At 40.6% G+C, this 16,591-nt stretch overlaps 1 protein-coding gene across 3 annotated transcripts in view; it reads right to left on the reverse strand.

The window, feature by feature from the left end:
* Window positions 1-4,069: 4,069 nt before the first annotated feature.
* Window positions 4,070-16,591, reverse strand: part of pkn1b (protein kinase N1b) — an 87,174-nt gene continuing 74,652 nt past the window's right edge. For all 3 annotated transcript variants that reach the window (XM_038290407.1, XM_038290406.1, XM_038290405.1), the window contains exons 13-22: window positions 15,846-15,937; window positions 12,570-12,648; window positions 12,384-12,475; window positions 12,115-12,291; window positions 11,963-12,025; window positions 11,812-11,888; window positions 10,338-10,480; window positions 7,325-7,432; window positions 5,201-5,281; window positions 4,070-5,021 (exon numbers count right to left, since the gene is read on the reverse strand). In XM_038290407.1, coding sequence (XP_038146335.1) covers window positions 4,818-5,021; window positions 5,201-5,281; window positions 7,325-7,432; window positions 10,338-10,480; window positions 11,812-11,888; window positions 11,963-12,025; window positions 12,115-12,291; window positions 12,384-12,475; window positions 12,570-12,648; window positions 15,846-15,937 — 1,116 coding nt within the window. In that variant the 3' untranslated portion in view covers window positions 4,070-4,817. The remainder of the gene's footprint in view (window positions 5,022-5,200; window positions 5,282-7,324; window positions 7,433-10,337; window positions 10,481-11,811; window positions 11,889-11,962; window positions 12,026-12,114; window positions 12,292-12,383; window positions 12,476-12,569; window positions 12,649-15,845; window positions 15,938-16,591) is intronic.

Below are 16,591 nucleotides of genomic sequence, written 5' to 3' on the forward strand. Positions count from 1 at the left end.
AACCGAGAAAGGGAAAACCTCTACCAGATTCGTTCAAGTCAACTTCAGGAAAACCCGGTGACAGCCTGCTCCATTACTCCTCTGGACCCAACGCCAGTCTGCCTGTCTGCCCTCCAACGAGTTCTTTCATCTCTGGATTAAACCCCACAAACTAGATCCAAGGGATAACCTAGAACCCCCCAAACGTGAGTCCCATTCCCACAAATCTCAAGTATCAGTCATATTTCCTACGGGCCCTGAACTGATCATTGTGATCTCCCCTTCAGAGTTTCCGGTTCCGGTTCACCAGTCCTCTGAGGTCCAACTGAGTTTGCCCAGAAGTATTATCTCACACTCTGTTTTTTGTAAACCTTCAAATAAACCAGTTAACTTTTTCTCTTGCTTCTCTGAGTGTTTCTCTGCATGTGGGTGAGATCCTTAAAGCCCACCATGACAGTATATGATTTCCAGCCTACAATAGGGGAAAAACGATCAGGAAAAACGATTTTGCATCCCTAGAGTTAACCCATTTAGCACCTTTTGATGATACATTGCATGGGAACAGATAAACAAGCCACCCTACTGCAGTTATAATGATAAAAAAATGTGTTTTTTCTGAGAGTTTGGTCCATATTGACATGACAGAATCACACAGAGGCTGCAGATTTGTCGGCTGCACGTCCATGATGCGAATCTGCCATTCCTTTGCAACCCAAAGATGCTCTAATGGATTGAGATCTGGTGACTTATGAGGCCATTTGAGTACAATTAACTCATCGTCACGTTCAAGAATCCAGTCTGAGATGATTCCTGCTTTATGACACGGCGTGTTATCCTGCTGGAAGTAGAAGATGGGTTCACTGTGGCCATAAAGGGATGAATATGGTGTTCACACAATGCTTAGTTGGTACTAAGAGGGGCCAAAGTGTGCCAAGAAAATATTCCCCACACCATTACACCACCAGCAGCCTGAACTGTTGATACAAGGCAGGATGGATCCATGTTTTCATGTTTTTTACTCTAAATTTCAACCCAACCATCTAAATGTCGCCGCAGAAAATCGAGCCCCTAACAGACCAGTAACATATTTCCGATCTACTATTGTCTTATTTTAGTAAGCCTGTAGAGCCGTTTCATGTTCTTAGCTGACCGGAGTGGCACCCAGGGTGGTTTTCTGCTGCTGTAGTTCAGTTCAAGCGCCAATTCACAACACATGTCATCTCAAGGCCCTTTACAGTTCACCAGATTATCCAGTCAAATTGATTCAAAGTTTTCTATCTAAGGAAAACCAGTTGATTGCATCAACTCATTGACTCGAAGGCAATCCCTCACACTAAGCATGCTGGTAGCGACAGTGGAGAGGAAAAACTCCCTTTTAACTGGAAGAAACCTCCAGCAGAACCAGGCTGTAGCCAAGATGCTCTTCTGCATACCTCTGTTTTAACGAGTATTTATTTAACTGTTACCTTTATATCAGCCCAAACCAGTCTGGCTGTTCTCCTCTAAACTCTGGCATTAAGAAGGCATTTGCTCCCTCAGAACAGCTGCTCACTAGATATTTACTGGTATTTCTTTTTCCAACCTTCTCTGTTAATCCGAGAAGATCAGCAGGTTCTGAAATATTACGATTAGCAAATCTGGCACCACCAACTATGTTAACTTCAAAGTCATTTAAATCATCTTTCTTCTGCTTTCTGATGCTCAGTTTGAGCTGCAGCAGATTTTATTTATCGCTTTCTTGTCATCTTTAAAACAAGGGGAATAACTTTATATCATGGTCTGACTGATTACATTATTAACAAAATCTTTACCGTTTACTTTTACTTAAGTCATTTCTTGGACTTCGACTTTTAATTTTTCTTTAAAGGAAATATATGAAAGTAGGGCTACTTCTACTTGAATGCAAACTTTTGGTGCTCTACCCGCCCCTCTGGTCTGGAGCACCTTGGTACATAAAGTAGCCAAACATTTTACTAGAGTAACAGTAGATATATTTTATAAGAAGGTTACTCTAGTAAAAGTATTGAGCAAAACACCACAATATTATATATCCCCAAATTTATGTCACTGGTGTTTTTTTTTTCTTTGTTTAGCTCGTTCTCATCAAAGCCAATTCCTTGTATGGTTAAAACTAGTGTTGCACTGATGCCATTTTTTGGCCCCGATACCCGGTACCTGGCTGTGCAGTATTGCCGGTACCGATACCATATTGATATCACCTGTTTGAAATTAATGTGTGTGTATACAAATGAAAAACTGCATACTTGGATTAAAATCATTTCCACCATGGCTTTGTCAAGCTGCTGCCTTACCTTTGCGAAGCAGGAAAAAGACCAATACCAAGTGAATCCAGTTTTTATTGCCTACCTGGAATGGGTGACAATAGTTGAATAAACTTATGGCTCTCAAAATGGTATTAGTTTCCATGTTAGTGCTGGATCGGGGCCCTGCCCGATACTGGAATCGGTGCAACACTAACTAAACCCCTTTTTTTCGCTGATATTAATATCAGTAGTGGTCATAGTTAGCAGGGTCCAGTGAAAAGGCCTCAGGTTGCAGACCTCTGATCTAAACCTTGTTAAAGGTCCTTGTCCTGCTGGAAGACGAACCTCTGCTACAGATTTGCAAGAACATTGTTGTTTTTTAATCCTGTGGTTTATTAGCGGATAATGTTAGTAATTGAGCTCTGGGTGTCTGCAGTTTTCCCAGATTCACCATGTGCCTCTTGTATAGAGTGATTTTTTCCCCCATTATTGCTAAGAGCAAAAACACAATGAGATTTTAAAAAACGCTATTAAGAAATTAAACTCTGTAAAATGTTTAAATCAAAAACAGGTTGTGAGAGTTCATGTTTTTCTTCCTCTGACTGAGTTATCTCAAGTTAGTTTTCTCAAATGTGTTTTTCCTAATTTTATATTTCAAAAACGTTTTATCATTTTATATTATAGTTAAAACAAATCACTGGACTTGTTTCCAAATTGGAAGACGTTTCACTTCACATCCAGGAAGCTTTTTAAAATCAAAATGGCAGGAATAGCATTGAGTTCGAGATTTTATTCGCCTTCAAACATGGAAACAAGTCCAGTGGTTTGTTTTAACATTTTTTGGAATGACAATGACCTAGATGACTCAGAATCTTCACCAACATTTTTATTATATTTTAAAATTATAAATGCAACATCTCAGCACACCTGAAGGCACAGGTGTGTGGGGACAAGGCGTGGCCCAAAACATGGATACAAAGAGCGATCCAGAGAGTGGAAATATATCTTTGAATTTCTGGACAACATTTTTTATTTCAGATTTCTGTTTTTCAGGTGGAGTTTTATGAATTACCTTCTTTTCAAATCTGGTTTTAAGGATCAGGTTCTCTTTACTTCTGGGGGTGACTTTCCTTCTGATTGAAGAGCAAAGATGCGCTTCTATCTGTCTACATGGACGTTAGCAACAACATTTAAATCAGTGAAGAGTGAACGCTTGCATTAGGCTTAAAGTGAAGAAAATGTGACCTTTGAAAAGAATGCAATTTGTTAAACTCAATCTGAATAGAAGAAAAATCTCAAACATAATAGAAATATGTAAAAAATGTTTTAAAAATTATTTAAAAAATGTTGAAAAAACAGAAAAGTTACTCTCAAAAACTTGTTTATTGATTAAAAGTTTTTCAACGTTTCTGGATTGCATTTTATTTTTCATTTACAAAGTATTTTTTTCACATATCTATTTTATCTATCTTTCATCAATAATGGAACAAAATTCACTTCCATTTCATTGACTTTTTTTTTCCCACTTTGATGTTACACAAACAATAATTGCTTCAATTATTTTATCCAAACAGTTTCCTTTAGAAAACTGGGATAAACAATAAAGGCTGCAACTTAAACGCTGTACTAAGCTTAATTTAATCCTATTAGTTTCTATCCAGAGTTGGAAAATTATTTACTTTTCCAGACTCCCTTAATGGTGGATAGATGTGATCTAAAAAAAATTAGGGAACATTCTAACCTTCTGTTCTCTGCCTAATTTTCCATGTAGGAAAACACCTAAAAAGAAAAAGTGACATTAGGAAAAAAGAGGAATTCCTTCACACTTGGTTTCACATCTTTACTGGATCACGGCTGCTACAATATCAGTGAACGACAGAGGAATAAAAAAAACAAAAAAACAACTGAGATAAAAGGTTTCTCGCCAAAATAAAAAAAAAACATCTGAAGATTTTTAATACTCTACAAAAAAATCTGCAATGTACCGAAAAACAGCAGGAGACAGTGATGGAGAAGGAGGGAGATGAAGCAAACAGCAGCTGTTCCTCCATAAAAGCTTCCACTTGTGGTGCCTTTCTTTGGCAGAAATAAAACACAAACAAAACCTGAAAAAAAAAACAAAAAAACTGCACTTTCTCCTTCTACGTCACCCTCTGGCGCCCACAAGTGGTAGATTCTAGGTGCTGCATGAATTAAGCTGAGGAGTGGTGGGCCACAATTCACATTTAAACACAGTTAGAAGCAACAGACATGAGGAATGCGTCGGGCGAGTTCAGATTAAAGAGAAGGAAAGGACTTCCTGTCGCATCAGGATCCGTTACATCATCGGGAGAGTCTTCTGTTGTCATGGCAGCTTCGCTCCTCTGTGGGAGTCCAGAAATGGTGTGTGACACGCAGTCCGGTTGCTGTTCACACACTTTTAGTTCAGCTGTCCTTTCTGTCTCCCACAAAGAAAGTAGAAGGTGGGAGTAAAAGGTTCTCATTCCACCGTCTTCTGTGCAGCACAGCAGTCGGTTCCCCCATCAGAGCCTGTGGCTGACGGAGGGCAGGTGACCCCCTCCATGACTCCAGGCCCTAGCAGAGGTCGGAGACGTAATCGAAATCCTTAAAGTAGTCCTGCTCCTTCCACGAGAGGGAGCGGCGCTCGCGGGGAGGCGTGAGGGCGGGCGCCTCGGCGGTGAACTCCGTGTCGAAGTTGCTGACGTCTTCTTTGCCGGCGATGGTCGGGATGAAGGGAGGCGTGACTTTCCTCTGGAGAAGTGCGTCCCAGTCCATGCCCTAAGGGGGGGTGTTCATCTGTTAGCGTCTTTTATACAGGCAGGACTTTTTAAGGCCTTTTTAAGAATTGTCCTTTCATTCATCAAACACTTTGTATCTAAATAAAGGGTTTACAGTGTAAAGTCGTATGTTTTAACGTAGTTCATTATTTATTAATGTTTTTTAAATGAGGGGCTTACCCTGAAAAATGGCTGCTTCTTGATGTCTTCGGCGTCCTTCTCTCCGGAGCCCAGACGCCTCTCTGGATTTCTTCTCAGGAGCTGGAGAGGGAACCCAGCAGAACTCTTAGTGACAACATTAAAAAGCCTTGAAAAAGGGATTTGAACTCCTTAAACTTCCATGTCTGCTGTATTCTTTTCAGCTCCACTCATCAGGTCCAGATCCGGACTTTGACTAGGCCACTAAAACATAGATGTGCTTAAACTATTAATCCTACTGGATGTTTAGGGTCTTTTTTTGCTGCAGAGGGAACCTTTTACTCCATTCTTCCTTACTGTTACCAAATAAAAGCCTTCCCGCAGCACTATGCTGCCACTTCCGTGTTTTAAAGTAGAAGTGGTTTGTTTAGGGTTCTATACTGTGTCAGTTTCCTTCCAGATATAGAAGTACTTTCTGATGTGTTCTGACCAGAACCATCTAGTTCTTTACTCTGACTGTACAGTCCAGTAAAAAAGCGTCTTATGACGACGATTTCTTTAGGCCTCTTTTCCATAAAGTCAAGATATTTGAAAAGTAATGTGCATTTTTTCCCAGATTTAGTTTTTGTAAAAAAGATGCTGCCAGAGGTCAGGAAAGTAAAAAAATCCTGTCCAGTTTTTCTTCTGGTCAAATTATTAGCCCCTAGGCTGTATTGTGAAATTGGAAATACAGGATTTTCACTTTCTGGATCTGGATTAACCATGTCTGGATGGAGCCAAACATACATTAAAATGACATTTAAAAAGCACAACATCCACATTTTTCCAACAGAATCCCTACAGACTAGATTTATAACAGCTCACAGTTATAAAAAAAATACTAAAACCGACATATCAAGCATTTTAAAGTCGGGTTATTGGCCTAAAATCTACACATTTTTACACATCAATTATGTCTAATGTGATAATTTATGGTTCTGCATAATAAACACTGAATGTGTTTAATTATATAGAAGACTCCTATATGACTACAGAGATATACAATATTAACTGTCCCTTCTCCCCTATAATGTACAAAACTACCTTAGAAAAGAGCATATATTCATTTTTCAGTATCAGTTTACTGATATTAATATCAATTCCTTAATTTTTCTTGTCAGTTTATAATATACTAACAATTGAAATAATAACATTCCACTAGAGTATGACCTAGGGCCTAATGTATAAACATGTGGCACAACGTTTAGCGTTAGTCAGGATGTCTGAAAATGAGAGTTGTGTTTACAAAGTGTGCGGCAGCCATTTAGAATTGTTAAACCCATATAAACAAGCTGAAAAGCACTGAAAAATACTCAATCAAATGAAATGTGAATCTGTTCTTTTAATTTAACCTGCTGGAATATCAAACTTGATCTTTTTTTTTATGAGTTTCAGCTGTTAAGATATAAAGTCGGATGATGAAATCGATTTCGATTTATCCCGAAACACTGTAACATATCTAAAAATGATGGAAACAGCCTCAGTCGGATAAACTGTAAATATTCTCTGTTTACGTTATGGAATTGTGCATCAATTTGTTTGCTGGGGAGCATCAAATTCATGTTTTTTTTTCCCTCAATGTGACACTTTAATTTTAACAGAAAAAAAGGGTCAATAATAAGCAGAACAATGTGCCTCTGTGCCAGTTTAATATCTAACTACCTTCTGTGCTCCCAAAGTTCACATATCAGTATATAGGTTGGCACTGGATGTTCAAAGTAGTTCCTCCACCTGGGTTTGATCTTAGGGATATGTAAAGCAAAGGTGTGCAGCAGCAACCTTATGCATGGTTTAATACATCTGCTTTTTGTTTTTCTACCAAACGTTTTGAAAGTTCTCCATAATGCTTTCATTCTACATTTAAGTATGGTAGCTACATACTCTTCTGTGCATGAGGCCTCTGATGGTGGTTGCACAGTGGTTCCAGTCCATAAACTAGTTATCATTTGACTTCAGGTTCCCAAATATGTGCTACAATAATTAAAAAAATCATACATGGATAAGGAACATGAGTATACTATTACTATACTAATACTATTGCGAAGCACTGTTTCTAAAATGTACATTTTATTCTAAGACTATAAAGACAGTAAAGTAAAGAAGCAGCAGGAAGTGATGCAGTCTAACCCGTCTCATGATGCCGATGGCGTCAGTGGAGAGGAAACGCGGGTAGCGCACCTCGTCGTTCACTATACTGTCAAACACCTCCTCTTCATCGTCACCTGGAAAGGGAGACTGAAACAGACGTGGAGAAAAAATTACGGCATTTTTATTTAGCTGCTGAGCGAAGGTGCTCTGTTCCAAAAGATATGTTTATTTATTTGTTAAAATGTTAATCAGTTCTCTTCATTCACTCTGGGGCAGATAAAAATCCATATTTGTTCATATTGACCAATTATGCATCTTAGGAAAAAAAAAATTAAATACTAAATTAGTTTGAGGTTGACATAGGGACTCCTATTTCATCATTCTGCTTTATTTTCTTTCAATTCTCCAACTCTGCAGAATGTTTGTTCAATCTCTAACGTTCTGCTCTCTCTGCTTTTTCTCATAGTAGCTTTGCCTCGTCTGTTCCTGTTTGGCTGTGACCCCATCCTGAAAAGAAATATCAGCTTTGCTGCTGCCATCAACACCTTTGTTATAGATGTTTGAGATTGGCCTGTTTTTCAGTGTAGTCCTGTTTCTCTGACTGTGACTGGCTGGATGTGCTCTCTTCATCCTCTGACATGGGAGCTGGCTTGTATCTCGTCTGCCTGGCTGTGTGTTTCCTGGGCGAGGCCTTTTGTAACTCTGCTTCTGTTCCCTTGAACCTCAGTCGGCCTCGGCAGATGGCCGCTCACACTGAGCCTGGTTCTGCTGGAGGTTTCTTCCTGTTCAAAGGGAGTTTTTCCTCTCCACTGTCGCTACAAGCATGCTTAGTGTGAGGGATTGCATTCAAGTCAATGAGTCGATGCAATCAACTGGTTTTCCTTAGATAGAAAACTTTGAAGATGACATGTGTTGTGAATTGGCTGTATATAAATAAATAAATTGAATTGCATTTCATAACATTACATTTTCTAGGTTTATTTATTTGTTGTCGGTTGACTAAGGGTTGTTACAGCCAGACATTGTAATTGCACAATCAGACCAGCAGAGGGCAACATAAACAAACTATTGCAGAAATGCTGACAGCTGTATGCTGATATCTTTATCTCTACCCACAAAATAACTGTCAAAACTCAGAGGAGAGCAAGCAGCATTAGTTAAGTAATTATAAAGGACATTACAAGCTAATTTTGATCGTAAACATACTTTGTATTGACTGCAGGGAAACTTTGTTTCTTGTATCAGTTGTTATTAAATAAACTTCTGTAAAATCCTGTTTACTGCAACATTTTCACTGGATTGAATTATGTTTTCTCATTTATATAGCCAACTATTTATATATATATTTCTGTGTGTGTTCAGCTCCTAAATGCTTAAATTCATCTGAGTTCCTCCAGACAGCATCCCTTTGTTTGGCTTTAATAATTCATCACCTCCTAAGAGAAACATTAAAACCTACCCCCTGTAAAGGCTGGATTTTAAAGGTTTATATAAATATTAAACAATAAGAAAATAAAATGTATTTGTGGGTTTTCAATGTTTTACCAGAACCTTGTTTCAATGGTAGAATCAGAACATAACTTTTGATAACGATTCATAGGTCCACAAGGTTGATTTTAGCATTGTGTGACTTTTCGGAAATAAAGTGAGAACTAAAGACTCTTCAAAATATCTCCACTGATACACGGATTAAAATGCCCGTACAGAGAGAGCATAGGCTTAGTAGCATTCAAGATTCAAGAGTTCCTACAATCAAAGTTTCAACCATCTTATAGATCTATTATTAAAGTCGTAGGGAAGCGGCTGTTCCAACCGTTGCATTTCCGAATTCCCCCGAGTGGTGCCCAACTTTAAACGAGTGAATAAAGTGAATGTGATTGGTCGTTTATCAAGGGGGCGGAATTGTTGTGGAGGAAGGTTCACAAGCAAGTTTAATTCTGGCCAGTTTGTTGGGAGCATCTTGCTAACAAGTTAGCAACTTAGTGCTAGTAGGTTCCCAATGGGAAATTCCATTGGGACCAATGAGCACTAAATTGGTGACTTAGAAACGACACTGTCAATGAACGCTATGGACAGAGGAAACATGCAAGAGGAGGAGAGATTAGTGTCGGAGGTCATGGATGAGGAAAGCGGGGACGAAGATGTTGTGGAAGAGGATGCCAGGGCGGCAGAAACTTGGTTTGGTGTAGAAGGCTTACAGCCGTACATGTTTGAGCCCTTGCCAGTTCTGTTAGCTCTACGCCTGCTGAAGACACAGACGTCCATCCCCATTAACACTGGGACGGAACTCTGTGGTAAAGTAAATTAATCTTTTTTCTTATTTCAACCATTGCGTATGTTAGCTGCGACATATGAATCAAGATGCCATGACCGAAATAATTTGATTGACAGATGACCGTTGATATATTATTGGTCAATTTAGGTGTACAAGCTGATGTATAACTAACTGGCCTGCATAAGATAACCAAAAAAAAGAAACAACACAGATTAAACAACAGGATTTAAAAAAAAATAGAAATATAATATCAATATCGTCTGATATAGAGTACATCTATATACATGTTTAAGCCAAAAGCCTTGCTTCTCCCTATTCAGTTTAATCTAAGCAGTAGTATCCCTGGGAGAGAAACAGGCCCACAGCATAACTTGCAAGTAACTTTTAACACAACTTGTGTCTTTTCAGCAGCAGAAATATGAGAGTACGATGAAGGATAACAGGAATTTAGTCTCATTCATGAGGACTAAGACATCATTCTTGATTTTTAAATTACTCTCATAGAGAGGAGTTTAAACTTACACATTCTTAGTTCTAGTGCCACAAGCGTTTGGGTCAGCTTGTCAGAAGATAGCATATGAAAAGAGAAGCTAAACTTTAGCCTAGCCTAGCATCTAGTCCGAACGTATCCAGTGGAACAGTTAAAGTTTGTCTGGAGAAAAACTCTGATAGAGCTTTGATTTTAGCAGCTGAACCAAAGCAGGTCCAGTTTCCTGTTCTGACTCGGTTCTGGTAGGAAGGTTTCCACATGATGCGCCGTTTCCCCCATATGCTCACCTCGCCCACCAACATCTCATAGACGAGAATGCCGAGGCCCCACCAGTCGACTGCTCTGGTGTACGACGTGTCCGTCAGCACCTCAGGGGCCAGAAACTCAGGAGTGCCACAAAAAGTACTGGTTCTGTCTCCATAACCCATGCCTTGAAAAAAAAATAACAATCATTAAAGAAGAAGATTAAACCAAACAGAACGACAACAGCAGCATCAGATTAGAGGCTTTAAACAAGAACAGCTCACTAGTTAAGATTTTTGTTTTGTTTTAATCTGTTAAGGCACACATTAACTGAGATCATTATAATTTTTTTTTACTCAGATTATTATTATAATTTTTTTGTATGGGGTGGGGGGGTCTTCCACATCACATGGGTGACTCTGGAGTAGAGACTGACATTTTTTCGGGAATCCCATGGGTCACGGGATTCCCGTGGGATTCCCGTGGGATGGGAGTCAGTATTAGTAACAATCACGGGATTGGGACAGTACAGGATTAAACATTAACGGGAGCAGGAGCAAACCAATAGTAACTTCCGCTCTGAGTTTTTCACCAGCGCTCAAAAACAACAAGAATGGGAGTGGTGCAGGAGCGGGAGTCATTCTGAATGGGAGCGGGATGGGAGTGGGAGGAATTTCACCAGGAGTGGGACGGGACAGGATTTAGATTCCTACCCTGGCCCAGGATCGGGATGGGACACCATTTTTTTCTGGGGGAGTGGGACGGGACAGGAGTGAAAATCCACTCCCGTGTCAGTCTCTACTCTGGAGCCACAAGCTACTCAATGGACTTTTAACTGATGACTAAAAATGAAAACTTTTTAATATAAATATAATAATGCATGTTTGAAATTCAATTAGATTTCCACCTTAGAATACTAAAAGTAGCAGTAACACTTTTTAGAAATCTGTTTTTCTTGTCTTTAGCTTGAAAACTGTCCTTCTTCCATTCTTTCTTCCAAAATATAAAAATTTTTCTCTTTAGCCCCTTTCACACCTTGACCATTTAGCCAGCGTATGCCTGATGTCCCAGAATCTAAAATGCTGGCATACGTTGAACTTTCTATGTATTTTTTCAAATTTGGGCGTATACATAGCATATCCATAACGAGTTCAGAACTTATGTCCAATTACAGCCTAACTAATGCATGACTCACGGCAGCGTAATGCCCATGAAATGATGCACAAGCCAGTGTTCTGTGGGGGAGGGGGGGGGGGTATGTCAACGTATGTCAACAATCAAATAACTTACCTCTTGGCCCACGTATGAGCATACGCTGGTCTAAATCGTCAAGGTGTGACTGGAGCTTTTGCAGAGATGTTTTCTATATTGTTTTAAAGCTACAAATAATAACATTATGGTGCTTAGAAATGACAGATACCTTTAGGCCAAAGTGCCTCTTTAGAATGCAGACTTCTGCTCTAGGATTTGTTTGTGGAAAAAGATCCAAGGCAAGTGATAAAATGTGGAAGGGCCTACCCTCTTTACAGAGCCCGAAGTCAGCTATCTTCACAAAACCCTCCGTATCCAGGAGCAGGTTATCCAGTTTCAGATCCCTGATAAAGAAAGCAGGATTATATCTAGTGTAAGGTCATCCCCCATGCATGCAGTGTGTCATCCAAGTACTCACCGGTATACAATCTTATGGTCATGGAGGAACTGCAGACCCAGGACTACGCAGGCTGAGTAGAACCTGTTCATTACACCAAAGGAAGCAGACATTCTCGTAAATCATCTCTACTTTATTCCAATTCTTCCGTTAATCCTGGAAGAAGCACTCACACAGCCCGCGGCTCGGCGAACACGTCAGCATGTATGTGCATCATCAGGTCTCCTCCCGCCGTGTACTCCATGACGAAGCACACGTGTTCCGGCGTCTGGAAACACGCAAACAGGTTGACCAGGAAAGGGTGGTGGGAGCTGTTGACAGTCTCGAAGATCCGCTTCTCACACATCAGACTGGAGGTGGAGGGGAGGGGCCAGAGAGCCAGGTGAATAGGGGGCTTTGATGCAGCAGAAGTGTGGCGTTAATCATCATTAAACATAGTTACCTTTCTACCTCGTCCCTTGCTACAATATCTCCTTTCTTCAGGGCTTTGATGGCGTACTGGCTGCCGGTTTTTTTATACTCTGACAGCAACACCTGAAGAGAGCAGGTCAAGATAAGTAGAATGAAACTCCAATGAGACGATGTGATGCAGACTTTAAAGGAAGATGCGTGAGACTGGGGCCCATACCTTCCCAAAGTGGCCCCTGCCAAGAACAGCAATCAGCTTGAAGTCCTGTAGACACAGACACAGAGGGCCTCTGCTGGTTCTGGGAGAAAGACATGAAACAGATTTCTATTAATATGTCCATCACGTTTTTTGTAAGAGACTGTAAGCAGCGTTCACACATTCATTACATTAAATATCTATACTGGATCACAGCAGTCATTCGCTTTAACTATAGAAGCAGCAGAGGTGAACAATCCAGGTTAAACTTTAAAAAGCCTGTTAATACATTGGTTCCAACTATTCGCATTTCCAGCCTCATAACAGGAAGAAAAATGAACAAGACAAAGGAAAAGAACATCAATGGATGGATGGATGGATGGATGGATGGATGATTAATGGTTGGATGAATGGTTGGTTGGATGAATGGTTGGTTGGATGGATGAATGATGGAAAGCTAGATGGATGGATAGATGATTGATGATGCATAAATGGTTGGATGAATGGTTGGATGGATGGATGGATGGATGGATGATGCTTGGTTGGTTGGATGGATGGATGATGGATGGATGATGCTTGGTTGGTTGGATGCATGGATGGATGGATGATGCTTGGTTGGTTGGATGGATGGATGGATGGATGGATGATGCTTGGTTGGCTGGATGGATGGATGGATGATGGATTATGAAATGATAGTTGGATGGATGGATGATGGATGGATGATTGATGGATGCATGAATGGTTGGATAGATGGATGGATGGATGATGGAAAGCTAGATGGATGGATGGATAGATGGATGGATGGATGGAAGCATAAATGGTTGGATGGATGGATGGATGGATGGAAGCATAAATGGTTGGATGGATGGATGGATGGATGGATGATGGAAAGCTAGATGGATGGATGGATGATGGAAAGCTAGATGGATGGATGGATGATGGATGGATGGATGGATGATGCTTGGTTGGTTAGATGGATGGATGGATGGATGGATGGATGATGGATGGATGATTGATGGATGCATACATGGTTGGATAGATGGATGGATGGATGATGGAAAGCTAGATGGATGGATGGATAGATGGATGGATGATGGAAAGCTAGATGGATGGATGGATAGATGGATGGATGTAAGCATAAATGGTTGGATGGATGGATGGATGGATGGAAGCATAAATGGTTGGATGGATGGATGGATGGATGATGGAAAGCTAGATGGATGGATGGATGATGGATGGATGGATGATGCTTGGTTGGTTGGATGGATTGATGGATGATGCTTGGTTGGTTGGATGGATGGATGGATGGATGGATGGATGATGGATTATGAAATGATAGTTGGATGGATGGATGATGGATGGATGATTGATGGATGCATACATGGTTGGATAGATGGATGGATGGATGATGGAAAGCTAGATGGATGGATGGATAGATGGATGGATGTAAGCATAAATGGTTGGATGGATGGATGGATGGATGGAAGCATAAATGGTTGGATGGATGGATGGATGGATGGAAGCATAAATGGTTGGATGGATGGATGGAAGCATAAATGGTTGGATGGATGGATGGATGGATGGAAGCATAAATGGTTGGATGGATGGATGGAAGCATAAATGGTTGGATAGATGGATGGATGGATGGATGGAAAGCTAGATGGATGGATGGATAGATGGATGGATGGATAGATGGATGGAAGCATAAATGGTTGGATGGATGGATGGATGGATAGATGGATGGATGGAAGCATAAATGGTTGGATGGATGGATGGATGGATAGATGGATGGATGGAAAGCTAGATGGATGGATGGATAGATGGATGGATGGATGGAAGCATAAATGGTTGGATGGATGGATGGATGGATGGAAGCATAAATGGTTGGATGGATGGATGGATGGATGGATGGAAGCATAAATGGTTGGATGGATGGATGGATGGATGGATGGAAGCATAAATGGTTGGATGGATGGATGGAAGCATAAATGGTTGGATGGATGGATGGATGGATGGAAGCATAAATGGTTGGATGGATGGATGGATGGAAGCATAAATGGTTGGATGGATGGATGGATGGATGGATGGAAAGCTAGATGGATGGATGGATAGATGGATGGAAGCATAAATGGTTGGATGGATGGATGGATGGATGGAAGCATAAATGGTTGGATGGATGGATGGATGGATGGATGGAAGCATAAATGGTTGGATGGATGGATGGATGGATGGAAGCATAAATGGTTGGATGGATGGATGGATGGAAGCATAAATGGTTGGATGGATGGATGGATGGAAAGCTAGATGGATGGATGGATGGATAGATGGATGGATGGATGGATGGATGGATGGAAGCATAAATGGTTGGATGGATGGATGGTTGGATGGATGGATGGATGGAAAGCTAGATGGATGGATGGATGGATAGATGGATGGATGGATGGAAGCATAAATGGTTGGATGGATGGATGGATAGCTAGATGGATGGATGGATAGATGGATGGATAGATGGATGGATGGAAGCATAAATGGTTGAATGGATGGATGGATGGATGATGCAAAGCTAGATGGATGGATACATAAATGGTTGGATGAATGTTTGGATGGATGCATGATGGATTGGAAATCTAAACACCAAATACATTTTTTAAATCCATACTTTTTACATTCTGTATTTAAAACTAAAATCCATCACTGAACTGTTTGCTAAAATGACTTGATTACAGATTTAAAACCTCATTGCTTAATTTAAAAGTGTTCCAGGGGGACATTTATTGCAGTCGCACAACCGCCAACAGTGCGCATGCCATAAAGAAAAGGCAGGAGAAATAATTCGAAAATCACCAGACTGTGAAAATTTAAAACAGAAGAGAAGCTCTACAGTAACCTGAGCCTATTTGCAGAGTAGCACACATTACTCTGCTGACTGGCTAAAAACACCTCGGTAATATAGGAATAATAAAGTGTGGCATCCTCTTTACAGTCAACAGACAGAAAATATCTCTACAAAAATAAAATGGTGTGGATGATGTATGAGTTTCACTTTTAAAATGAAATAAATTAGATCATTATTCATTCAGCTTCCTTATTTTTTGGGACAACATGTGCAATTATTCCCATAACAGATGACAGGGGCTTATTGGTGCCGCAGCCCAATGCAGCTTCACACTGCGTGAGTGGGCGTTCTCCTGATCTCACACTGTGGCGGCCATATTGCAAAGTGTCATGTTCAGGAGCGTGTTTTCATCACATGTGGGCGTGAGTAAGAAAGTCAGAGGAGGAGGGGACATGTCTCTGCACCTGCGTAAGGAGTTCTGGGAGTGGGATCTGGTCGGCTGCTCCTGTGTGGGGACATCAGGTGATGGCGGGGGCTCGATGATGGCCGTCTGTTCCTGCTCAGATGAAGAAATGAAACAGGGTGAAAGTGAAAAGCAGGTAAAAAAAGGAACACAAAGGTTGAATAGAGGATACCGCAGCGTTCCCTCCTCAATCCTTCCCCTTGGTTAATTAGTTGTCTAAAAATCATCAGAGTAATTAATCCAACAATGCTTCAGCTCCACTGAACGCACCATCTGCTTCAGACCCTACAGACTCTGCTTGACCCCCTGTTTCAAATTAAAATACAGTTTATTCACTAGCAGAGGTCTGGCTGTGCTGGTTGTCCAGACACGTTGCTAAGACAATGCTAGAAATTAGGAAGAAAAGTTGCCAAGAAAATAAAAAGAAAAGAAATCAATGCAAAAATTTGGACTGTTACTGAAAGGCTGGTAAAAGCTAAAATACAAAGGTTTGATTTTCTCTGATCTTTACAGGATAATGTCATGATCTTGGCGCTGATGGTTTGGTTTTTTCCTTTGCTCGTCGCTCCCCTGTCTAATTGGTTCTGCGGCTGATTATCGCCGATCATTTTCACCTGATTTCTCTACTATTTAGGTTGTGTGTTTGCCTCCCATCAGCGCCAGGTTATTCGAGTGTTTTGGTGAGACGTTTCCTAGCATTCTTTAGTCTGTCTGTTTTCCTGATTTTGACCAGTTTCTGCCCTGAGG

The sequence above is a fragment of the Cyprinodon tularosa genome, unplaced genomic scaffold (assembly GCF_016077235.1).
Source record: "Cyprinodon tularosa strain WSP-4 unplaced genomic scaffold, ASM1607723v1 ctg280, whole genome shotgun sequence".
Taxonomy (NCBI): domain Eukaryota; kingdom Metazoa; phylum Chordata; class Actinopteri; order Cyprinodontiformes; family Cyprinodontidae; genus Cyprinodon; species Cyprinodon tularosa.